At 41.6% G+C, this 26,746-nt stretch overlaps 1 protein-coding gene across 1 annotated transcript; it reads left to right on the forward strand.

Moving 5' to 3' along the window:
• The first annotated feature begins 18,095 nt into the window (after positions 1-18,095).
• Positions 18,096-25,816, forward strand: LOC128743314 (N(G),N(G)-dimethylarginine dimethylaminohydrolase 1). Its single transcript, XM_053839871.1, has 6 exons — positions 18,096-18,325; positions 18,508-18,582; positions 18,701-18,845; positions 18,911-19,111; positions 24,376-24,600; positions 24,667-25,816. Exons 1-6 carry the CDS (start codon positions 18,285-18,287, stop codon positions 24,790-24,792), a joined length of 813 nt encoding a protein of 270 aa, XP_053695846.1. The 5' UTR covers positions 18,096-18,284; the 3' UTR covers positions 24,793-25,816.
• Positions 25,817-26,746: the final 930 nt, after the last annotated feature.

A 26,746-nucleotide genomic window follows, 5' to 3' on the forward strand; every position in this document is an offset into this window, starting at 1 on the left:
AGCGTTGTCAAAAAATCGCATATTTTTCCACGAAAAGCTTATTTATTTCGTGAAAATGGCCATGTAATATGAACATATTTTGTATCTGATTCAGATTTTCATGTTTCTGTTTATTTGTAAATATTTGTTTAGGAAATATCGTTAAAACTAAAAACACAGGGGCTTAGCTGTGCGATCATTGGAAAATTACCCCAGTAGAATTAAATTTGATAAGTTTTCTTCTATTTTAATTTTAGGAAGCAAATGGAACCAAATTTGCCATGCGGGTGATTTTGGAAGCATGAATTTATTTTATGATGGTTTGAGACCCCTCACCCCTGTGGTAGTGGGATAAGGACTCTCATACAAATAAAATAGACCTTTTTGTGTTACTCGAAAACTAATCAAACTCGAGCAATTTTAGACTCTTCCATAAAACATTAGTCAATAAGGCTATTACAAATATTTTATAAAGTTTTTGTCCTTCCAGTGTTGGGCAACTAAAGGGAAAGAGAATTTTCTAATCGAGCAAAAATAATGCATTTCTACCTAAAGTTTAAACGTGAAAGCCAAATCTATTCTTGCGTTGACAAGAAAAATGATCGATTCAGATAATCGTCATTTTCCAGGATGCCTTCAAGTATTGGCTGCGTTAGTGTGAGATTAGATTAGATTAGATTAGAAAGCCAAATCTATTCTTGCTTTTCATATATATCTATATATATACATATACATAAATCGTGAACTTCGAATAACCTTTGTCACAATCTCGAGTTTTGCAAGTTTCTAAGGAGTTCATGGGTGCTTCAATATACAAATTTTCCTCACAGTAAAATAGAGAACAACTTTCCACATTGCTTATCCTGATAAAATAAAGCATTTTAATATTCGCCATCATTACAAAACATTTCGCCGAATACCATTTTGCGGAACACCGATTCTCGGTTGACCATAACGCGGAATATAGAATTTCGCAGAATACCATTTCACGAAAAACCCAGGGGTGACCCAACTGAAGGAAAGTAATAGAGGTCAGTAGATCTAGGAACATAAATAAACCTAGATAGAGTTGATCTCTGAAGCTGAATCATCTAATGTTACTATTGATAGTTTTTGGTGGTCTTGTTATTTACTAATGTTTTATGAAAGTCTAAAATTTCTCGAGTTCGATTAGTTTTTGAGTTACGAAAAAATTTCTGTTTTATTTGCATGAGAGTCCTTGTTCCCTACCACAGGAGTGAGGCGTTTCAAACCATCGTACAAAATTCCTGCCTCCAAAACCCCCCACATACCATATTTGGTACCATTTGCTTGATTAGTTCTCTAGTTATGAGGATATTTGTATTTCATTTGTATGGGAGCCCCCCTTAAAGAGGGGGAGGGGTCTCAATTCACCATAGAAAAACTTCTTGTCACACTCACATGTCAAATTTTGTTCCAATTGCTTGATTAGTTCTCGAGTTATGAGGAAATTTGTATTTCATTTGTTTGAGAGCCCCTCCCCCCTACTAACTCACCATAGCAGATGTTGGGACGTTTTCGGACCTCTTTTCAGCACGCGAATTTATATGTATAACGCGAGCTCAAAGCTAGTTTTATTAATGGAGAAATTGTACTATTAGTAGTGTTTTACAATATTTGGGTATTTCAGGAATAATCAGAGTATGTAAAGTAAAGTATAAACTTACATTTAGTCTTCTAGGGATATTGGTTGATACTGCAATGCCTTCTATAGAGCTAATTTTAATTATAATATTTGCTACAACACGTCTGTATGAGGCAAAGGTTGTATAGAAAAAGAAAGAGGTAATTCTAGTGCGGAAGCTAGCGTGACAGATAGCTGTCAATAGGTGTAATTTGGCCTGTCGCAAAGTGTGACCGAACGAATATGTCAGTTGCATATGATCGCTTGGCAGTGGTGCCGTTCGGCCCCAACAGCAGAAATTCTTGCCCCCAGAAACCTTCACATATCAAATTTGGTTCCATTTGCTTGATTAGTTTTTGAGGTTTGAGGAAATTTGTATTTCACTTGTATGAGAGCCCCCTCTCTTAAAAGGCGAGGGGTCATAATTCCCCTCCTAAAGAGAGGAGTGGTCTCAATTCATCATGGAAAAAATTCATGCATCCAAAAACACCCACCTGCCAAATTTGGTTCCATTTGTCGACCAACATTTGAAAAGGGCGGATAAGCCAACTGTCAAACAGAACGAGTGAGTTATTTTTTGGTGTAGCAGCTCAATTCACCATAGAAAAAATTCTTGTCTCCAGACAACCCACATGTCAAATTTTGTTCCATCTGCTTGATTAGTTCTCGAGTTATGCAGAAATTTGTATGGGAGCCCCCCTCTTAGTGGAGGGAGGAGTCTCTAACCATCATAAGAACCTTCTCTGGCCCCAAAAATCCCTATATGCAAATTTTCACGCCGATCGGTTCAGTAGTTTTCGATTCTATAAGGAACATACGGACAGACAGAAATCCATTTTTATAGGTATAGATTGTTTTCCACAAAACCGACGAAAAGAAAGAAAAAATGGCGATTTTGGCAAATTCTCCCTCCAAGTTAGCCTCGAGGTAAAACGCTGGTCTAATAAGCCAGTCGTCGTATGTTCGAATCTCCGTTGGGAAAGGCTGTTAGAGTCAGTAGGATCGTAGAACTGACCCCGCATTGTCCTGTATTCTAACAGCTGGTTGCGAAGTCTGTCGTATAAAAACAGAAGGTCAAATTTCGATAACGGAATTAGCACCCAGGCTTTGCTTTTTGCCCCCTACGCCCTACTAAACAGGGAGGGGTCCTAATTCATAAAAAAATGTTGTCTCCAAAAATGTTGCCCCCACATGCCAAATTTGGTTCCATTGGCTTGATTAGTTCTTGAGATAAGAGGAAATTTGTATTTCATTTCTATGAAAGCCCCCCCCCTCTTAAAGGAGAGAGGGGTCATAATTCCCTTTCTAAATAGGGGAGGGGTCTAAATTTACCATAGAAAAAATTCTTGCCACCTAAAACTCCCACATGCCAAATTTGGTTCCAATTGCTTGATGAGTTCTCTAGTTATGCAGAAATTTGTATTTCATTTGTATGGGAGCTCCCCCCTCTTAGTGGAGGGAGGAGTCTCTAACCATCATAAGAACCTTCCCTGGCCCCAAAAATCCCTACATGTAAATTTTCAAGTCGATCGATTCAGTAGTTTTCGATTCTATAAGGAACATACCGACAGGCAGACAGACAGAAATCCACTGTTATAGGTATACATGATTAAAAGTTAAGTTACGAATTATGACTATAAAATAACATGACTTAAGGTATTAGATGAAAATCGAGGCTACCCCGTATAGCATAAAAACCTTTGGCATAACGACTTTTCGACATAATTTATAATTTAAGCAGATTTTGTTTAGTGCTTACTAACAAGAGTTAGTAAGAAATGTAATAAATAACACCAAATGGCCCCTTATGAATATGCGAAATGGATTATGCTAAATAGTGTTATAACAAATGGGCGGCCACCAAAAAAAATCGTTGACAAGGATTAAGCTTAAACTTTCATCTTAACGTAACTGACATATCTTGCCCCGCGAGCCGCGACCCGTTTTGCCCCACCTGACCTTATACTTACAATTTCGCAATTCGAGGTTTTACAAATTGCTCTTGGCATGCAAATATTGTGAAATTATAGGGTTTTCTTAGTAGTAAAGATAATAGTAATTATTAGTGGGTGTATCGTGTATTTATTCTTACTGTAGCCTTTTACCTTGCGCCGATTGTGCGTGGTCGTATGAAGGTAGGTGAATCTATCTTGATTCACGGTACGAAACTTCCTAAAGCGAATTTTCCCGTAATTACAAAACAAGAAAACAAAGTGTGAGATGCGAAACGCAGGGTGTCGTTGAATTGTTGGCAGGAGCGTACCGTTACCTTTTCGATTGATACTTATAATGTGACTTGAACAGAATATTTTGCAGGAAGCCATGAACTGGTTCCACCGGGAGGAGTTGTCAATTTAGCTGTTGTATACTTCGAGATGGATTACTGGAAAATTGCACCGCGACCGACTTTGAGATTATTTGCGTACCAAAGTGTGTCCTGATGCGGGCTACTTAATTTGCTTCATCTGCCGGCAGTCGTTTGATTCACCTAGAACTTCTACCCACTACGGAACTATCGGTGATACCGAACTGGTATTAGAAAATTTTGATGACAACGAATTAGTTATCGGTGGTATTTTGCCACAGCGTCCGGTCGGTGGTGGTTACCGAAAAACGAAAGGCCTATCGTCGGAGTTCTATTCGTCAGTTGAATCACAAATATTCTTGGGTTGCGTGTTTTCGGCTGACTCTCGAATGGATCCTGCCGATTGATTCTGCTGTATAGATCGCCACGGTACGTGAGTTGATATACCGAAACTCAGAAACAGCACAAGACCAACGGGGAAGTAGAGCAAGCAGAGGACGAAGCTACGGTGAAACGGTTCTCGAGCCTAAGATTCCAAAGATATGGGAAACTCGGTTGCAGACATGGGTGTGAGTGAATATTCAATATTCTCAGCAGCTGGTAAGTCTTTTAAACAGTGATTTCTCACGGTTATGTCACATTTACTAACGTACCTCTCCATTTTTACAGCTTGAGGCGTTTTTCGTGCACAAAATTGGCCCCAACCCCCTCCCATGGGTAGGTGGTTTGACGCGTACTTCGGCCAAACGACCTAAAAATTCTTAGTTCCGCATGTAGAATGTTTATAGTTTAAGTTGGATATATGTGTAGTATGTAGTATTGCATAATTTAGCTTTATGTGTAGCATGTGTCTCGTAAAGCGGAATGGAGCGAAATCGAACGGATTTGATTTTAAATTCAATCCGTTTGGGCCGAAGCACCGGGAGGGCTTACTCGGTTCCCTAGATGAATTGCTGGTATGCACAGAAATTTCTCTAGAAAACTGAAACCAAATCCTACCCACTATTCATGAGATTTTGACTTACCCATGAAAATTAAAATGTATCGCTAGTTAGAACGAACGAGTGTTCAAAAATGATGTGATGTCTTTATTTGCGTAATCGAGACATTTTCTATGAGATTGCCATAGAATTTGTGGCTGTTATGCGATTATGGACAGCACAGCACTGAAAAATATACACACACGTACATGTATACATGTGTATGCATGTATGAGTGTGCATGGGTGTATAGGTACGAATGAATATATGTTTGAGTGTTCTATGATGAGTCGGAAATTCTTCTTATACCTATGCTGCCAAATTACAATTATTAATGCGCAGGAAGTTATAGTCAGTAGCTGTGTTTCCTGTATCAGTTTCCTATGCTATTACTATTATTACTAATATTGCTATCGTTGCTGTTACTGTCACCTCTATTGTATTGTTTTGGATGTAATTATAATTTTTTTCCCTCCTTTATTAGAATGATTTGCATGTCTTGTGACTAACCGCGTTAACGGTATTCAACTAACAACATAAAATGATCATGTATGACGCTGTTTGTCTCCCAAGGGCCTTCCTAATGCTGATGAGCCTCTGTCGGAGAGTCCATCAAGTCGAACGGTGGCAACTCACCGGCGGCCTGCTCCTCTCCATTCTTGCGGCTGTCGTCGCGGTCGGACTTAGTGGATCACTCGAAAAGATTTATAGCCTCGATATATATCTTGTTCTGTCCATTGCCCAATGCTGGCAGACTTCAACTGAAATTCCATTTCTAACTAAATCTTTTTAGAGTTAAAACTTCTTCAAGTAAAAACAGGTATTCGATTCTCTGGCTGATTCAAGCGATAGCGAAGGGCTGTCCTCAATCATTTCCACTTCCTAAAATGGGGTCATAGTACATAATATATGGCCGTGGTATGAGGATTTTTTTTCGATTCAATACCATCCTCACAGAATTATCAACGTCGTTAACATCTTATTAAGTCTTGCTTTAGTGACAGCTTGCACTTAAGACCTAACACGGCATATATACATATCTCCAAGTGAAGTTCTTTTTGATCCACCTCATCCCTTCTTAGTTACAGAATCATTTCAATTGACCACGGTCTGAAGAGCATACCGACAAATCGGTTGACTACCGTTACAAATATGCAATTAATGCCACCGGGAATAATACGAGCGAGTACCAGTCCCCATTATATCGCATCTGCTCTATTTTTCGGAAGTTCAAGTAGTTTTTCGATAGTTCTGAGCGATAATATTGCTCTTGAATAATATTCCGCACAAAATATTCGAAAATTTACGCCATCAGCTACAATACTGCAAAGATGGTAGATAAAGAGGCGGCTGTGGCTTTTAATGAGCATAGGTTGTGGAACAGCGCTGGGTCAATCGTGATGACATGGGTATTTGGGAGATGAGTAGCGTCCAGCCTAGCGAGTAGTTAGTCGGTAGTAGCATAGGTGATGGACAGACATAGAATTCTCGTGATATTACTAACTTGAAAATTGCAATCAACATGTTGACTAAAAAATTCCTCTTTTCTTTTCTTTTCTTTTCTGCCTGATCTCTATCGCTTCTTCTCACGGCAACAATAATGTTGCCGTGAGGGGAGACAAGAGACCAGCCACAGATGACCATACTGGTGACAACAATGGATGAGGACGCCGTGATGCCATGAATAAACAAGTTGTAAGAAAGGGTGGAGCAAGACGAGGAAACAAACAAGGGAAGGAGAAAACAAGATAAGTACAAGCCATCTTATGCTATATTGACCAAGCACACAATTATATCAAGCCAAGTTCTGTCACTCTTCTTCCGCCCATTAATCCATAATCACCAATACATTATGGAGCTAGCGTAATCCGCACGGATTCTTTTAACATTATCACAACCACCTTATCTCAGCCCTGGACAGACTTGGCTCTAACTGCCCCACCTTGTGCTGCAAACAGAAACAGAAACAGAAACAAAATTGGCCCCAACCATTTGTCCAAAATTAACGCTCTTGTTAAGCTTGTGAAGCTAATAGGAAAATATGTCAAACTACAAGGAGACTATGGTCTGTCTGAGGTGAATCCTAATTATAATTACTAGTTTCAATCATGTACCTACAATAATTGAAATTTTCTCTGAATGCAGCTCTGCAACAAAAAAAGTAAAAGTCAACGCTCAAGGCTGGCCATCGATCCATGCAGGTGGATGACACTGTATTTGAGATTTCTAAGCTGACTTCTGGAACTGAATTAAATCCATGAACTTCGTTCTGTAAACACCCACAGCAGACGTACTAATTTGAAACTCACAAAATGTCATCATAGCAGTTAGCAGTGAATAGTTTAATTTATTTTATAAGGTTTCTATATAGGTGCATATTGCTATCCTTGTTTGCTTTAATTTTACCCTTATTATATTTTAAACAACTATCGCTATGACAAAATATTTACATCAATTCTAGGAAACAGTTCCATTTATTGTTATAACTAAAGTCAACTTTCTTTGTTAAAGTTTAAAACAAAATCTGCTGAAGGAACGATCTGGAGGATTTAAAATATGTTACGCATTGGTTGATAGCAATCCACGCTGCTTTATGCAGATCGACGTGTGGGAGATTAGATCCCTTTAAAATTCGAACACTAGATTTTATATTTGTATCTTAAAATTGCAAAAGTTTTTATTCATATCTTAAGCGATAAATATAATTATTAACCCTTTATAAGGCCGTGGCAATTATATTGCCACCAACGAAAAATATTTGTTTTGCGTCTATAATGACATTAATATAATTATAGAAGCAAAATAAAATTTTTTTGTTGGTGGTAATATAGTTGCCACTGCCTTATAAAGGGTTTTAAAACATTTAAATAATTGACCAACCTCATGTTTTGGTATCTTGACCTTTTTTGAAGTCAGGTATTGATTATTGTTCTATAACGGTAGTCTTTGCAATAGACGGTGGAAATGGTAGAAAGAAGAGAAGAAAGTAATGAAATAAAAGGTGTTTATAGTATTTAAACAGAATCCAATAAGGCGTGACGGGGAAAGACATTTTAGGTAAGGGAAGGTCATTGAAGCAACGTTTATTAGGTTCATAGAACGAAAGGTGGTGAACCTTTGAACAATAAAAACTCAAAAATCAAAAAACAATAAAAAATCAAAGAAAACAATTTTACGAAACCAGGGACATCCAAGAAAACACCAATTCATAATACCAGAAATTTAAAATAATAGTTACAATATTTTGTTAGAATAGGTATAAATATAGGACAAACCTACACTTATTATTATCCATATAGGTTTATTGATTGAGTCAAAACTAACCCAGGTTGAAAAATGAAGTCACGTTACGAATATGCATATACAATTCTTCATAATAAAGTAAAATATTTTTTATTTGCGTTGCATAATAAAGACTGCTGAGCATAGTAAAAATACGATAAAGTTAACTAATGTTTATTTGAGCGTCTTAGTTGAATTCCTGAAACAATAAATAAGAAGAAAAACAAAAAGTTATTTATATCCTTTAATTCTACTACTGTGTTTTATTGATAAATACGTATTTCGGTCTCGACGTGAGACCTTCATCAGTATCTAACTAACTTAGACTGTTTAACAGTTCCATAGTTAGTATCTAACTATCTAACTAACAGTTAGACTGTTAAACAGTCTAAGTTAGTTAGATACTGATGAAGGTCTCACGTCGAGACCGAAATACGTATTTATCAATAAAACACAGTAGTAGAATTAAAGGATATAAATAACGATAAAGTTATTTTAAGCAGTTATATATTATTGATTGGCCCAAAAAGGACCTGGCTCCCTCTTTTCGCTTCGATTTGGCTCTTTTGGCTACAACGCCTTAACCAAACGGAATTTGAAAAAGTGGTAGGGCAGTAGTAGAATTATGCATTTATATTAATCATTAATCAAGGAACGTATAGCTTTTCTTTTGTATTTATAGTGCAATAGGGTGCTATATACATCGTTGGTAACAAAAAAGAGTGCTTTTTTGCTGCCGACGGGGTAGCAGCCCCGTCACAAATACAAAAGATAAAGCTATACGTTCTTTGAATAATGATTAATATAAATGATTAATTCTACAATTGCCCTATACACCACTTTTTTTAATTCCGTTTGGTTAAGGCATTGTAGTCAAAAGAGCAAAATCGAAGCGAAAAGAGGGAGCCAAGCCTGCGGGCCAAATGTGAATATTCTTTTTTATGGTGTATAAATTTCATAAGGTAATGTAATGGAATTTTCTTTGCGTTTGAGTCATTTCATAAGGTAATGTAATGGAATTTTCTTTTCGTTTGAGTGGTTTCATAAGGTGGTTGAATGAAATCCTTATAACAGCATTGAGCTATTCATAAGGTTACAGTTAAAAGTTCAATCGGTTTGAAATCAAACTACAAATGGTTTTAGATAGAATTTCATAGTGACAGTTCATGAAAGCCATAATCAAGTAATTATGGTTCTTTTCCATAAGGTAACTTGATGAAAATTTTATTTTTGCCTTGTGGCAAATTTTCATAAGGAATTTTAATGACTTTCACTCTGAAATTTTCCTCAGTGTATATGTCCCGCTCAGAGGAGATATCGCAACCAAGCGATTCAAACGCACACGAGCGTTTTTAATAGCCCTCCCAGAGGCGTTCAATCTACGCATACCAGCGTATTTCAATAAATTATTCTGCCTTCTCAGAGGCGCACGAAGCATGCGTACACAAACCAAACAGACGCGCACAAACGTCTTTCGTTCCGTTTCAAACAGGCGTTTGCCAGACGCCACCAATTATTCACTGAATAATTTAACCAGAAACTATACTCACTCTTTGGGAGCATTTTCCTTCTGCGCCAATGTAGTATCCGTCAGTGTAAGTCACTGTTAACCGAACCTTTCGGACGACAGAGCAACAACAACCGATAAAGTCTACGTTCGTCCAAAAACTGACTTTTTGCTTCGAGCACAGCGTTGCCAACCTTCCAGATTTGTCTGGATTTTCCAGACTTTTTGATGCCTAATCAGACAAAAAAAGACGTTTTCCAAACATTGTCTTCCATTGGAGCAAATGGCAGCCAGACTTTTCCAGACACTTTTTTTCTCGTTTTCCAGATTTTCGTAAAAACCGGTTGACAACGCTGTTCGAGCATAATATAACATGCCCCAGTATGCGTAAGTCTCATATTGAACGATTTCTTGATTTCTCTCTGTTTCCCTCATCGTTCGTACGATGAATTCTCGCAACACATGCGAGAGACTTTCAGTTACACTGAAGCAAATAATTCAGTTTCATCAGATTTATTTTTACGTTGATTCATCTAACTCGGTACATTCCCTACACAAGTCAACCGGCAGCAAAGGAGCTTCACACAAATCTATATTAACTTCACACTCAGCAGAGTGAAATACCAAATCAAGTACGCGTCCGAGATGATTACGATGTAAGTTTGCTTGGTTCAAATTTAAAAAATCCATACCATCAACCAGTGCAGCACTAGCAGTTGTGAGATGCGTAGTCCCGTTATGTGTTATAATGCCATCACAATAGTTCCAAACTATGCGGGGTTGATTATAATCACCGCAAACTAATACAGTACTATCCGCAGCGCTGCTCTCATAGAAATCTCGGACGGAAGCGACGTGCGAATCAATGATAGATAAGTCACTTCGTTTGTCGGGGGCAATATATATGGCACACAAAAGTAGCTTCATTCCGTTGATTGTCGCCCTCACACATATCTGTTCCAGACAGCTGCCATGTGCAGTCTCAAAGATCGCACTCGGGTGTTGCCGTGCGACGCCAATCAGAACACCACCGAATGAACGTTTGTTGCTGTTTAGTGGACTGCGATCACATCGAAAAACGTTGAAAGCATTGCCGAATAATTGAAGAGATAGAATACTATCGTCGAGCCCAGTTTCAGTGAATATGATGACATCGAAGTTGCAGTCGTTGGTCGCCAAAAAAACATCATCGATCTTGGTTCTTAATCCGCGCACGTTCTGATGGTATATCCAAATATTTGTGGTATCACGATCGGAGTGCTGAAAAGATGAGCGGTACAGCAAAGGGAGCGCAAAAACATTATTGCAATACTCGCCTCTGGTGGGAGCCCGAAGGCACCCACCGTCATTGAATGAACACAGTGATAACGATTCTGGAACAGCAGCTGAAGCAGTAAATGGAGAGCCGCTAGACGCTTCTAGTTTTTTGGACGGTCGATGAATTCTCTGAATAACAATCCAGCCGGCCAGGAAGCAGGGTCCAATGCAGTGGATTTCATGCCGGGATCCAAACCAATTTTATATGACACGTACGAGAAATTAGAAGTATCAGCTCCTCTTTGAACAAGCCGAATAACAGCAGCGGGCTCGACCAAATCCAGGCTGCGTGAAACGATTTTTTGCACATCGCAATCGGTAATTTTTGGATTTAAACCGGATAAATAAAGCCAGAAGTAATTTTCGGGTCTAGCAGAAGCTACCGAAGGCACAGAAAGGTCAGAAAAGTCAACGTTGTTAATGCCACGATCAGATGTTATTTCTATCGGCAAACGGTCTGCACGACGGCGCTTAGCATTTCTTACAGGCCACACTGGTGTAGTCGATAAATTTGTAGGGGTACCGGCCACACATTCAACATTCGTTGGCTTATTCGCTATGCCGTCAAACTTTCTACTCAATCCCTCAACTATCTCGGTCAGTTTTTGCACTTGAGCCGGCAAGTTAACAGGCAGTGGCGGATGAGAAGATTCATTCTCTTGCAATTCCTTTACATACGAAGCAATCGATCGGCCGTTCAGTATATCACGGCAGTTGGGACAAATAAACAGTATTTTGCCCTGAGCAAACAGTTCTTTGCAAACCCGGCTGTTGAATCCACAACATTGTTGGTTTATGTGGAAGCCTGATTCGCAAAAACCACAACGGATCGGCTCAAGATCATTAATCTCGATTTTGCATTCGCCGCATAATTCTTTCGCCATAGTGTTAGCGCCTTTGGGTAGGCAGAGCAAGCGATGTACGTAATGCGCTGAGTCGATTCACAGACAATATAAAAAATCAGACAATGCAAAGCCTGTACAAAGCACGATCCACTTAGATATCGAGAACGGTCGATTGGAGCAAAATTATTTGGTGAACTTCACTTTCCACGTATACACTACAAACTCAATATCCAGATCGATAATCCAAAATAGTACGAAATTGCCGTTGCACAGTGAATAATTAAAATAAACATACAGGTGAAAACTGATTGTAATCAAACACAAGCAGAGTTGCCAGAAAAAAAAAAGATCGTCATAATCGGCATAGATGCGTGAAATGCCATCTGTCTAAATTGTTTATCGGGGCATACACTCACCGCACCGTTCGGCAAACGGTATTCGTCGTCTCTTTTATTCTGTTCTTATGGGAAACTGCGAGTTTGACGTCTCATTCGCTGTTCATAAGGATGGTGGGAGAACAAAAGAGGTAAACATAGCAGTACGCACGGTCCGACTCAGAACAGTGTTGTCAAAGCAAATAACATTGAAACACGTCGTTGCTTCATTAAATCACTGAGAAAATCTTCGAAAATTATTGAAAAAGCTGTCTTTTTTGTTGTTTTTAATAAAGGAAAATTAATTATGAACATACATTTCTCTTGAAAGTATTGAACCACGTTTTCGCCCTTGGAGGTTTCAGTTAATTTCAAACCTAGTATTCTTATTTCCAGGACTGAACACGATAGTTCATCTGTTTTGCTGCAGCTGCTGCTACTGGTGAACAGGTTCCGTCAATTCAGAATTTGTTTTCAGTTTTGTCATAAAATAATAAAACTTTCGGCTAGTGACAAAGCCTTAGATAATAGAAAAAAAGATAGTGAATAATATGGTATATGACAGTTGAGTGCTTGACTTTTAGACTGGTTGTAATCAGTGCTGAAAAATGTGATGGATTCGTTAGTAGCGAGGTGGCGATTGCCTTCAGCAGCTGAAAAATGTACGTTTTTGGACAACAATTTTTAATTCATCATATTTCTTGTCGGAAACCCAGTAAATTGTGTTTGGGTGAATCAAATGTATGGTTAAGTGATTTGTGAAGATGATCCTATCAAAAGATTTTGAAAATATGAATAAAAAAGTGCATTTTCGGCTCATTTATTTTCAACTGATTAAAATAGGTGACACTGCTTAACTCGTTCCTTACCCTATTTCCCCTTTTTCTTTTGTTTTTCGTTGTCTGATCTCGGTCGTTGGTCCTCACGGCGACCATGACGTTGTCGTGGGGGGCAAAGGAGGATCAGCCATAGGTTGAAGACGTTGGAGAGGACGACGTGAAGTCGTAGGCCACAGCTTATCACGAATATACGGGTAAATGGTAGAAGAACAAGACTGAAGGCCCAGACACAATGCATACGGTCTTTACTACGTTGCGGATATTTGACAGAAAACCCATGGAAAAACTGTCAGATTGCCGCAACGTAGTAAAATCCGTACGCATTGTGTCTGGGCCTTGTCAGAGGCAGAGAAGCGGATAAACAAAAGCAAGAAGAAGATCAAGTTAAGTGCATTCATCGTTATTGCTTATACAATTATAGCGGGTCTGCATAGAGTCAAGTTCGGTCATCTCTTCTTCCTCATTAATTCATCATCATCAACGCATTATGGTTGGTAAATGGTTGGATAATGCGTAAAACAGACCCCATAGTGGTCGTTAGCCACTTATCTACCAACTCCTACCCCTACCTCCACGTGGTACCAGCCGGAATATGAGCAACCTTAGCGGAGATCGGGTAACCAACCCCGGTGAAAACTAAGATCGTATACCAACAGTTGAGGAGGCACAGTGTGTCTCGACACTGCAAGATGGCAGCCCCATCACGAGACTCGGTAGCGTAAGCCCTAGTACGGCTACCTATCTAAATCTAAAAAAACTAACAAGAGGCAAGACATGGACCAAGGCGACGAAATAAGGACATGGAATGGAGACTTTGTACCTGGAACTGCAGATTGCTAAATTTCGTTGGTGGCGACAGGGTGCTGCTCGATTAGCTAGAACCCCGAAAGTTTGGCATCGTGGCACTGCAGGAGATCTGTCGCAAAGACGAGAAGGTGTGGAGGATCCGTGGCGGTAAAGCCCAATATTCCCAGAGCGGTGGAGCGACCAACGAGCTGGGAACGGGCTTCGTAGTGTTGCGCAAAATGCAGGATCGCGTAATGGACTGGAAAGCGATCAACGAGAGGATGTGCGTGTTGAGGATAAAAGGCCGTTTCTTCAACTATACCATCATAAACGTACATTGTCCACACGAAGGTAGACCCGACGACGAGAAGGAAGGGTTGTATGCGCAGCTGCGTTGCGGAGGCAACGTACGACAGCTGAACACCACGGGTCATCGGGGATATGAACACCCAAATCGACAGGGAAGCAATGTATAGACCAGTGATCGGGTCCCATAGCCTGCACACCGACCCGAACTATAACGGCCAGCGATGCATCAACTTTGCAGCTTCCCGAGACTTGGTGATTAGAAGCACTTTCTTTTCCCACAAAGATATCCACCATGCCACCTGGAGATCACCTGACCAACGAACCTCGAACCAAATCGACCATATTTTCATCGAGGGCCGATTTTTCCCGAACATCACCAACGTACGCTCCCTACGGGGTGCGGATATCGACTCGGACCATTACCTAGTAGCAGTACACGTGCGCTCAAAACTATCGACGGTTTATACCTCGCGACAAAACCGCCCTCGGCTAAACATTCGGCAACTAGACAACTGCCGACAACTATACGCGCGCGTACTGGATCAAGCTCTACCTTCCTCTGTAGATCTAAATGCCTCGACCCTCTAAAACAGATGGAGTAGGATACGCTCGGCTGTCAATGAAGCCGCAACCGCGATGCTATGTGTGGAAACCGCGAGTGCACCAAATGATTGGCGGGGAATGCCAAGAAGCGATGGAGAGGAAAATAAGAGCTTGGAAAAACTATCTGAGCGTATCCACGAGAGAGAATTTCGCCAAGTATCGACAAGCGGGGAATGAGTTGACAACGATCCTGAGGAGGAAAAAGCGCCAGAAGGAGGACAGAGATAGTAAGGAACTTGAACAACTATCCCGGACTAATGACACCCGTAAGTTTTACGAGAAGGTGAAAAACTCGCTTGGCCCACACACCAAACCTGGAATGTGCAGAAATAAGCATTGTCAGCCCTATAAGAGTGCTAGCAGTAAACTAGCCGCATATTTTGCCAAAATAGCATTTAAGTAGCATTTAAGGCAACTTAAATGCTTGTTTGCTTGCATTTAAATTGCATTGGAAATGCTTATTGGTTACCTGGGTAGAGCCTACGGAAAGGACCGTCTCCTGGCAGAACAAAAATGGCCAAAAAAACCGCTAGCAACGACACTTCACTGGTTGATTTCAAGGATTTGGGAAAAGAGAAACTACCGGAGGAGTTGATGGAAGGCGTAGTCTGTCCCATCTACAAAAAGGGCGACCGGCTAGACTGCTGTAATTACCGCGGCATTACGCTGGTCAACGCCGCCTACAAGGTGCTCTCCCAGGTTTGGTTGCGTCGTCTATCCCAAGTCTTTAGCAAGAGAATTCGTAGGTCAGTATCAGGCGGCCTTTATGGGGGCCCGTGCAACTACGGATAAAATTTTTACTCTTCTACAAATCCTTCAGAAATGTCGAGAGTACAACGTGCCCACGTATCATATTTTCGCCGATTTCAGAGCAGCATACGATACCGTTGAACGCGAACAGCTATGGCAGATAATGCACGAGCACGGTTTTCTGGCTGACAAGGCTGATCAAAGCTACTCTGGAACGAGTGATGTGCTACGTGCGCGTTTCGGGACACTCTCAGGCCCGTTCGAATCGCGCAGGGGGTTACGGCAAGGGGAAGGTCTATCCGCTATGTTATTCAATATCGCTATTGAATATGTGATCCGACGGGCGTCGCATCGAAACGAGGGGAACGATCTTCAGTAAGAGTAGCCAACTCCTAGCTTTTGCACACCTTGACATCATTACTAGAAACCGTGGGATGGCGGAGGTAACCTACGCCAGACTAAAAACGGAGGCTAGGAGGATAGGGTTACAAATTAATGCGTTGAAAACCAAATATATGGTAGGAAGAGGCTCCCGAGAAAGTAACGTTTGCCTCCCACGGACAGTGTCAGTGACTATTGACCAGGGGGGATCTATCGGTAAGGAATTGTGAAACTCACATGTAAAGGGGCAGGCAGGTGACCATAATTTTCAATGCCGCTCTTGCTACTTTTTTTTCTTACCGATTTGCTGCTCTTACCTGTATATGTAGCTTCCGAAAAGTTTATTAGTTTGTTTTATTTACGCTAAAAAGCAGATAAATCCATTATCGGGATCAAAACAATACAAACGACAATTGCGCTGCGTGTTTGGGTTCGAGTTTCTGTCAACTGCAGCAGACAAAAATAGAATTGCGAGTCCCTTGGCTCGAAATTAATCACACGCCGTTTGGTCCATGACAATACAAACGTCATGGACCAAACACCATCTGCGGTAACGCACACATGTATGGAATTTGACAGCAATAGATCCCCCCTGCTATTGACGGCGATGAACTGGAAGTGGTTGATGAGTTCGTATATTTGAGATCTCTGGTCACCGTCGACAATAATACGAGTAAGGAGATCCAACGACGCATTCAAGCTGGAAATCGAGCCTACTTTTCCCTTCGCAAGACGTTTCGATCAAGGAGCATACGCCGCCGCACAAAGCTGACGATGTACAAAACGCTAATCAGACCGGTAGTCCTCTACGGACTTGAGACAGTAATTTTACTTACGAAAGACATACCTCGACATCGTTCACCTGGCTAAAGTTGGGAGACTACGATGGGCTGGCCACGTCGCAAGGATGCTAGCACAGAACAGAAGTGGAAGTAGAAATCCAAACACGTACATGCTACTTTCTACAGATACTAGCGAACCTGGCGGTAGCGAGTCACTTTTTCCTACGAAAACACATGAACGCATACGAATGCACACGAAAGCATGTGAAATCTGCTATGCGATTGGCAGCGAGCGTTCTGCTTATATTACTGTTATTCGCTTCTATGCGAAAACCTTCCCAAAGGAAAAGAAAAACAACAAAGTCTCTGTTACCAGCTTTGATCGCCGAATCGTTCGGACTTCCACTTCTGTTCTGTGATGCTAGACTGGGTAGTGAAATTTTCTCTCTTCAAGAACCCCACCGGCACCAGGAATAGAGGGGCTCATCGTGCTAGATGGCTCGACTAGATAAAAGCCTCGGTTGAAGCCGACTTGCGTGTGTTGAGACGCGCAACGAATTGGCGACGAGTAGCCCAGGAACGAGTACAATGGAGAGGAATTCTTGATACGGCAAGTGCCACTCCGACTCTCGGCTGAATAAGTAAGTAACGCATGACGCTAGAGTTGTCTACATGGAGCCATGGAGCATGGAGCAGTTAGAGCCAAGGCTGAGAGAAGGTGGTTGTGATAATGAAGAAAAATTACAACCACCTTCTCTCAGCCTTGGACAGACTTGGCTCTAACTGTCCCACCTCGTGCTGCAAACGGAAACGGAAGAAAGAAATTCTCATTTAGGTTTGTTTACGTTCCGCAGTAACGCCCTTTTGAAAAGTTGCTGCCGAAAATGTTTGACTTGGCTAAAATGGGTTTAATTAAACAACCCTCGAAGATCTTCGTGGGTAAAAGTGCGGGTGGTGTAACGGACAATACCGAAGCGGGACGCCGGACGCCCGACGCCGCTTTGACTTATCGTTTTATTGACTCACCGACTCCACCCATCACCCGTCTTTTCGGTCTTTTCGTTTGTCCAGGCGTGCCAGCTGTGTGGCTAAGCTAGCGGCAAAAATCGCAAAAATCAAAGAGACTCATTATTGCAGTTTATCTAATATTCTTCAGACCTGTCTTCTTTGTGTAGAATATTGAAAATTCCGAACTATACTGTCCGAATAAAAATTACTTTTGTACAAAACTTCAAGTTGTTATATTTAGCGTTTTCAGAGGGGTTTGGAGTTTTCGAATTCCGATAATAATTGTCGGTTGATTTTTGGCAACTCTGCCGCTGTCACTGAGTGACGGACGAGGCGGAGGCATATGCAAAAAATTGATAAAGAAGTCAAGAAAAAGACCGAAAAACGGATTATTTTGCTTGAATCCGTGAAGATTCGGTGCTAGTAAACAAGTTAACTGCAAAGTGAATAGTTGGTTTTCGTTACATTCTATAAATAAGGGATTTGTACCTTATGCTAGTAGTTATTTTAGTGTAATCTGGGTGTTGCCGAGAATTTTTATCAGCTTAGCTAACTCGATCTTCCAGTGTCGTGCGTATTCTTTGCTATTGCGATGGCGTCACCTTTTCGCTACACGCACGCAATTACCTGCAGGTTGGTCTACCAAAGAACCTAATTGTTAGGACGACTAGTAACAAAAAAATATGCGGCATATTGCATGCATCAATTTAAAAAAATCGATATGTCCTTGATCCAAATTGTCATTTAAAACGCATGAAAAAACGACGGTTTCTATTTTTTAATTATAACTGACCCCTTACCCTCTACGCATTTAGGATTCCCCTCTCTTTGCGCACCCGAGGTGAAATTGATCTGGAAGAGGCGAAGCTCCAGCATGAGGCCTACGTGAGGTAAGTCTCATATATTTTGACGTATATTTAATTTGGTTGGTGCTTCCAACAGCATAAACGTGCTCTGTGCATCAGTAGCGATAGTAATCATCTAAATTAATTGGTTCAATTCTACTAGATTGCTGCGAGATTTGGGGCTGGACGTTCTGGAGCTTCCCCCCGATGAGAATCTGCCCGAGTGTCCGTATGTGGAAGATTGTGCAGTGGTTTGTAATGGGATTGCTCTCATTTGTCGACCCGGTGATGCCAATCGGTTGAAAGAGGTCGGTATCTGTTTAGTTTTGTGTTTCTAAATTATGAGTGAAATTGATTTCTTTGCACGTTGCAGGTCGAGGCTGTCCGTGCTGTGCTGCGAAAGGAGCTCGACTTGCCGCTGGCAGAGATTGCCGACCAAAATGCTCGCCTTGACGGCGGTGATGTCCTGTTCACGGGGCGGGAGTTTTTTGTGGGTCTCAGCAAGTGGACCAACGAAGCGGGAGCCCGAGCAGTTGCCTCTGCCTTTCCCGAGTATCCATGTGTTCCTATCAAGGTAAGCACGTTAGCTTATTGGGAAAGTCCCACAACATTGTAAGTACGTTAATTCATGTAGATATTTTGCGCACTCTAATCGCAATAGAATAGATACTTACCCTCAGTTAGATAGAGAAAGTAATCTAATAATCTTGATGGAATTTTTCACATATGTATTATACTAAATGTTTACTATTTTTTCAATTTAGTTTCACTTTACTTCTTTTATTTTTTGCTTTAACCCCTCGTGCGGAACGTGCTAACGTCGCTGCGCTGTCATGACGCGTGCAATAAAATTCGTACCCAACTTTCGAATTATTCGATCTCTAGGTAGAGGGCGTGAATGTGCCGGCAAATCCGGTTATTACTTTGGAGTTAGTCAATGGAGAGATTCAGGTTGAACTGCTAGAAGTTGCGCATTAAAGTGTTTGCGAAAAATAGCTGTGCTGTGTTCGTTTTTTTACGATAGTTTTTAAGGCTAGCGCCAATCTGTCAAATTACACTTCGGTTTTTCGTTTTGTTGGATTTATTTTAGACTAACCGCGTGTTTGAATTGAAGTTATGCATCCCATGATTAGCTTGATAAATTTGGCATATGCTTAATTTTTCGCTTTTCAGTTTAGAATTTGGTTAATTGTGGCTTTAATTTTAGCTAGAAAAACGATGGTTTAGCAAGTGTTACTATTTATTTGGTTTCTGCTTGCTGTTTTGGCATGATTAAGCTTGAATTGCAAAAAAATCAAAGCAATTAACGAGAAGAAATCACTTGATGAAAATAGGGTGATCAAGTTTAAAAATTGCAAAAACCGACCGGCTCGATTTCTGTACGCAATTCAGATTTTACTATTTCATTTGTCTCTTACAAGGCCTGTATAACATAATTCCTTCATTTAATGGAGGCAGCTGGTCTCCAGTTCCGTGGGCACTCGGTGCTCGCAAGATGTCGCTCGACCTAGTCTTGCCACCTCTCTCGTTGTGCCATCTTTGTCTTATTTCGTCTTCTGGATTCGATGCGAAAACCATTTTTGCAGGATAGTTGTCCGGCATTCTAGCATAATGTCCTGTCCAACGTATCCGCTGCGTTCTTAAGAAGGACTTCATCGAACTCACCCTCTTCCGGCAGCGTAAACGCGTAGCTTTCGACGACATCCAGTCGCTTCCGGTTTATGATTTCGTCTGGTTGGATGATCTCAAGGCCTTACTGATACTGCCTATGACCAAGTTCTTGGAGACGGCGAAGCCGACAAGTCTAAGGCCGTTTTCGTTTGTTTACGGGTGTGCTTAACTGTCCATCAGCGGGATAAGGACCTTAGGTTAACAGCCTACTGTACCGAAACACAAAGATCATGAAAAGAATCAACTATAGTTCCAATCCTGAAAATTAGTAATACAAAGAATGCAACAGAGTACAGACCTGTTAATATGTTAGAGCTCCAAGAAAAAACTCTTGAAAGCATTGTCAAAGGACAATTAATGACTTTTGTAAATTCACAATATATTATTATATCAGATCAGTTTAGAAAAAATCATTCCACGGAGACAGCTATAAACTTGATACTATATAAGTGGAAGTCTAATATTGAAATGGGAAAATGTACTATGGCAGTTTTTCTGGATTTAAAAAAGGCATTCGATACAGTTGATAGATCGCAACTGCTTAATGTTTTGTATAATATAGGAATTCGTGAAACGGTATGGAATTGGTTCAATAGTTATCTCTCTAATAGCTGTCAAAGGACTAAATACGGTAATACTGTTTCCGATTTGCGCGAGAATAATTTAGGAGTACCACAAGGAAGTGTTTTAAGACCGCTATTCTTTATTCTTTACATCAATGACTTGAAACGCTGCTTGGGCGGAAGCGAAAAGTTAAAACTATTTGCTGATGATGCTACAATCTATTGGACAAGTGACTGCTTAGAAACAGCGACTCAAGAAGCTGAAAACAAAGAAGTTAATGAAAATGAAAGAAGGAATCTCTGGATTATTGACAACAACCTTTAGCATGAAAACAAAGACACGAACCGGAACATGGAATATACTGACCCTTGCCCAGCAGGGCAAGCTGGCTCAACTTGCAAGTGAAGCTATAACCGCCTGAAACTTGAAATCCTGGGGCTGAGCGAGGTGCGCTGGCCGGGTACTGGCGAACACAAGACATCATCCAGGCAAGTCTTGCTCTACTTTGGCATGCGAGGTGAAAATGCTACTCGAGAAAGAGGAGTTCGATTCCTACTGAGCCCAGGGGCACATGCGGCCCTGATGAAGTGGGAACCGATAAACGAGCGACTAATCGTTGCCAGATTCAGAACATGGGTTAGAAACCTTACAGCTTCAGCAGGTGAACAACTGGGTTGAGAAAATCCCGAAGGGGGCATCCAAATCCATTTGGGCGATTTCAACGCGAAGATTGGCTCAAACAACGCAGATCTTGAACGCGTCATGGGACGCCATGGATAGGAGAGATGAGCGAAAACGGAGAGCTGTTTACAGAATTCTGTGGTAATAACAACATGGTCATTGGTAGATCGCTCTTTCCCCATAGACCAGTACCTGAAGTCACGTGGATGCCCCACGACGGCCGAACAGAAAACCAAATCGATCACATCTGCATCAGCCGGAAATGGAGAAGGAGTCTTCTTGATGTACGCAACAAACGCAGCGCTGATATTGCATCCGACCATCATCTTGTTATCGCTGAGAGACGTCTGCGCGTCGTACGCGTCTAGCGACGGGAGCAGAAAGTTGGGTGCTGTTACGACGTCCGCCGATTGGAAAATCCAGAGGGGAAAAGGGCCTTTGTCGAACAACCTGAATCCCGAGCCTCGGAGTTGCCACCTGGTGGAACCATCGAAGAGCAATGGACCGGCATCAAGAACGCCTTCATCCTGGTTGTGATGAAATCCTCGGCAAAGCGTGCAGCGGGCGGAGGGAGTGGATCTCGGATGAAACTTGGAGGAAGATCGACGAGCAGAGCGAGGCGAAAGCTGGCATTGAGCAAGCGCAGACCAGATCGGCTAAGACAGCTGCCTGTCAACGATACGCTGAACTGGAGAGGGCTGCGAAACGTGCTAGTAGGCGGGACAAGAGAGCCTGGACAGCCAGATGATGCATCAGCTTTTCAGCAATATATGGGAAACCGACACTTTTCTGGTGGACTGGATGCAGGGCATATTGATGGTCAAAGTCCCTAAAAAGGAGACCTAACTAAATGCGGTAACTGGCGTGGTATCACGTTGCTCTGTATTACTCTCAAGGTATTCTGTAAGGTAATCCTCAACCGGATCCAGGAGAAGATTGACGCTACTCTCCGGCGGCAGCAAGCTGGATACCGTGCTGGCCGATCATGTGTAGACCATATCACAACGCTCCGCATTATATTGGAGCAGATCAACGAATTCCAGGACTCTCTTCTGCTGGTGTTCGTTGATTTCGAAAAGGCGTTCGACCGACTCAATCACGAGAACATCTGGGGCGCACTTAGGCGTAGAGGAGTTCCAGATAAGCTAGTCCATCTCATCGCGGCTCAGTACGAGGCGTTCTTGTGCAAGGTTTTGCACGACGGCGTCTTGTCCGACCCTATAAGGGTTACTGCTGGCGTGAGACCAGGCTGCATTTTATCATCGCTTCTGTTTCTCATAACTGAATATCCAACGAGGAAGTCCATCGTAGATGTCATCAACAGAAATTCGTGAACGTAGGTGGAGTGGATCGGACACATCTTGAGCAAAGGAGCGAACGAGGTTTGCAGAAAAGCACTACTGGAATCCACAAGGATATCGTAGAAGAGGCAGACCCAGAGGCTCATTGTGACGGAGCTTAGCCAACGACATCCGGGCTGTAGACGAGAACCTGTCCTGGCGACAGGTAAAAGCCATGGCGGGTAACCATCAGCAACGAGGAGATCTCTGATTTCATTTCTTTGTTCCGCCGGACCGGCGGACATGGACACATAAGTAAGTAAATTCTTCCTTTCCAGCATATCTCCTCTTCTTCAGAAATCACATGGGTACTTCCGAGTCAGTTCAGTATTCTTAATTTCCAGTCCATTTTTGTCACCTGGCTCTTTACGAATTGTTCCGATTCGAGTTATTGTGAATGTCGTTTGTTACTTTGGTTTTTTTAGTGGTGCCGGCTTGCAAGACCCGCAACCAACCCCACTGTATCGCCGAAGGACCAACGTAGGTTGAAAGCCCTCCTTGTTTGTCAGTATACGACTTTAGTTTCCAGCGGGGTTGGTTACCCGATCTTCACGAGGTCCCTCGTATCCCGGCTGGTACTACGGGAATGTAGGGATAGGAGTTGCTGGTTAAGAGACTATGGCCCACTGTAGGGTCTATTTTGTGCCCAGTACGCAAGGCACCGATGGTACGCAGCTAATTTTCACAATTTTACTATCATTTTATTTATATGAAAGGACAGTTAGAGAGTGATATACCAAAGATTATCATTCGCTTTTCTTTGGCTGCTCTTAGATGTTCAGACCCATAGTTTGGTTGTCCTCTGGCGAGAGTTCTAGTTGTCGCTAATCGTTTGTTCCAGTCTATCCATGGCTGGTGACATTAACATTTTCAGCGTATCCATAAGCATTATCTTGGCGCCGTATTAAGAGGCGATTCGGAATGAATGGAGACTACATATGAGTCGCAAAACCTTTAGAACTGAACGCTTAAAAGATGATATGCCTAACAGTGAACTGAAAGATTCAGCTTCCATAGGTACAACCGATCTGTAGCCGCCTTGTCGAGGCGCCGTCAATCCTACTTTGCGTACCTACCAGTTGTTAAAAAAGATTACTCTATCGAACTTTCCTGTATTCCGCTGGCAAGAGACTCGATGATTTTCTCGCTCTCGTCAGCCGTTCTTTTCGTTGGACATATTTTCCGAACTGGGTTGTGAGCTGGAAAGCCTTGAGGATGACAAAAACTACTTTTTCCTAGTCGGAAAAATGATATATATTTTAGCTTTCAGAGAGAAACTGATTTGAATGCATGTTTTTTTATAGGTTAGGGGTTACTGACTGATAGAATCGATGGAGAGAAAAAAATCTTATATCATGGCAGTTTCATGGCCTGCTCTGCTCACATAAGATCAAAAAAAGTTACGTTACGGGCGACTTGTAATGAGAAAAAAAAGCTTTTGTTTACAGATACTGCATTGGACATTTAGAGGTTGCTATTTTTAAATTTTGCACGTTTTTAGAACTATAGAACTTACTTTGGCAAATTGTCCGCTTCTTCGGTTCGGCGCCCATAGACTATTCTCAACACATTTACCTTCCAGGTGACAGAGCATCGACATCTCAAGTATTACATTTCCATGGCTGGAACGGACGTGCTATGTGTCAGCAAAAGCAAGGAATCCCAGGAGATTCTCAAGCGAATCGAGCGGGAAGCGACCTACACCTACAGCACTCTGACACTGGCGGAGGAACAGGCTGCCAACGTCCTGTACGTGAACGGGACGCTAATCCATCGGCTAGGCGAGGAGATCCCACAGTCGGCATCGGTAAGTCAATGTTTAGCTCGCACAAAATGCTCGTACACATTTTAACAGTGCTCTTATCGTGTGCAGATCCTATCGCAAAAACTCGACATTCCTAGGCAAACCGTGCCGATGTCTGAGCTTGGCAAGTTTTCCAACGGCCTGACCGCGTGCTGTATTCTGATAAAACGATCTCGGCACATCAAAAGCCTGTAATGCGGGCGTTACCAGCATGCCAACCTGCAGTAACATTCTAACCGAACTAACGCAAACAAAAGTCTATTTTAATATTTATTTTGTTTATTCGTCGTTGCCTTCGTGCTGAACTTTGTGCTTTGTTGTAGGTACCTTCTAATAGAATCTCTTGTTTGTATTGATTCTCTTGTTAATCTTAAGAAATTTTGTTGATTAGGTTCTAAATCTTTTGATGTGCACTTCGCTCAGTGACACTTTATAAACGAACGGTATTCAACTGCTGTATTCCTTCACTTATTGATCTGTTTTCTGCCGCATAACCTAGAATATGAACTCACTAACATAACCAAGAATTAATTGTTGATTAATTCAATTCAAACTAGTTGATATTAAGGCCTTTCTGTTTTTGGTTTTCTTGCTTTTGTTAAGTGAAATGAAATGTCAAATGAATGAGTTTACCCACAGGATAAGAAAGTAGCATAAGCAGGGGAATGTCACCTTTATCGAATGTAGGTTGTGACTAAGTAGGTCGTATTCAGATCCTTATATCGGAGTAGCCCCGGCAGACACAAACAACAATGCTCAACAACGCGAAAATAGTAGATTTAATAGCCACTCGACACCCTTCGCTCTAGGCTCAACAACAATCGTACAACACATCGTGAATAAACTTCCATCTATTTTTGTCTTAAGGTTAGAAGGCTTCCGTTTGAATAGATCCGCGAGTAATACACAAAACCTTACATTTATTACCTACCGCGCTAGCATTACATTATTTACCAATAATCGCGAAATAATTTTACGTTGCGCTGTTGCAACATGAGAGCGAGCTAATTTTTAAATAATCGTGTAATATCAAACAGTCAACAGTCTAGGAGTGTGTTAAACGGAAAATTATAATAATAATAGTAACGATAATATACTTCTGAATAGTCTTATTTACACGTTCAAGCGTTCAAGTTATACACGGGAACAAATTCCGATAAATTCGCAAATGCTCGATTAAAGCAAAGGTAATACTGTTCTAATATAATATAATTCAAATTTACGCAGATTGGCAGGTGATTTTCCTAGGCGGATAGAGCAAAAGAAAAGAAGCGGATCGCACAAATCCATGTGTCATAACGTTAGGCAGAGCCTCTCGACGTCTCGTGGCACCTCTCGTAGTAGGTATCTTCTTCGAAACGGACCGGAATAGCTGGCAAAACAGCACAGCTCTTCGACAATGAAAGCATCGTTAAATACAGCTGACACCCGGCTATGGGACAAAAAAAAACCAGCGCTTCTTCATTCTTTAACTTTTTATGATGTTGTACAGAGGCTAACAGCCATCATCGCCGACGATGGCAGCACTACAACAGTGCCAAGTGGAAGCATCAGCTGGCTTAGTCTGGTTGGTTGGCGAACGCATTTGACGGTGGACCGTAGCCAGCCGTTCGCTTTTTGTTTTGTTTCTGCCCAAGAGGGTGGTGGATAATGGCAAAGAACGCAAAGTAAACGATATCTAATCTGCCGAGTGGATGCAGTTTCAAGCTTCAAGTATGGTTTGCTACCAAGCATTAGCTTTTTTCCCGGAATATTGAAGATGCAAGAGAATATGAAGTTGCTGACGCAATGTGGAGGCGTACGGTTACTTGTGTTGCCAGTAGAAAACCGAGCGTCTCCATTAGTAAGTAAATGAATTCGGCGTCTATTTCCCTACCCTATCAGAATCTGTCATGATAGAACATAGTTGAGGTTCGGGCTATGAAAAGAGGAAGATAGTGTGAATTATTTGTAAAGTATAAATACCCTCATTTGAAGATGACTCGTGCCTTCCGACCTGTATTTCTGTAGCATCATACCAGGAAGGAACGTGATGAATGCACCTCAGTGCTTCGTGGTGCAATTGCTTTGCATCTGTACTATAATTTTCTGATTTTCTGAGATGGCTGAAATCATACGGAGCACATGTTTGCCTTCGGCGTGCTTCGAT

Source organism: Sabethes cyaneus, chromosome 1, assembly GCF_943734655.1.
Source record: "Sabethes cyaneus chromosome 1, idSabCyanKW18_F2, whole genome shotgun sequence".
In the NCBI taxonomy this organism is placed as follows: domain Eukaryota; kingdom Metazoa; phylum Arthropoda; class Insecta; order Diptera; family Culicidae; genus Sabethes; species Sabethes cyaneus.

Excerpts from the sequence above, each read along its gene's own strand:
- LOC128743314 (XM_053839871.1), top strand. The coding sequence starts at position 18,285 with ATGGCGTCACCTTTTCGCTACACGCACGCAATTACCTGCAG. Across the intron at positions 18,846-18,910 it reads ATGCCAATCGGTTGAAAGAG|GTCGAGGCTGTCCGTGCTGT; the intron begins GTCGGTATCTGT and ends TGCACGTTGCAG. Across the intron at positions 19,112-24,375 it reads ATCCATGTGTTCCTATCAAG|GTGACAGAGCATCGACATCT; the intron begins GTAAGCACGTTA and ends TTTACCTTCCAG.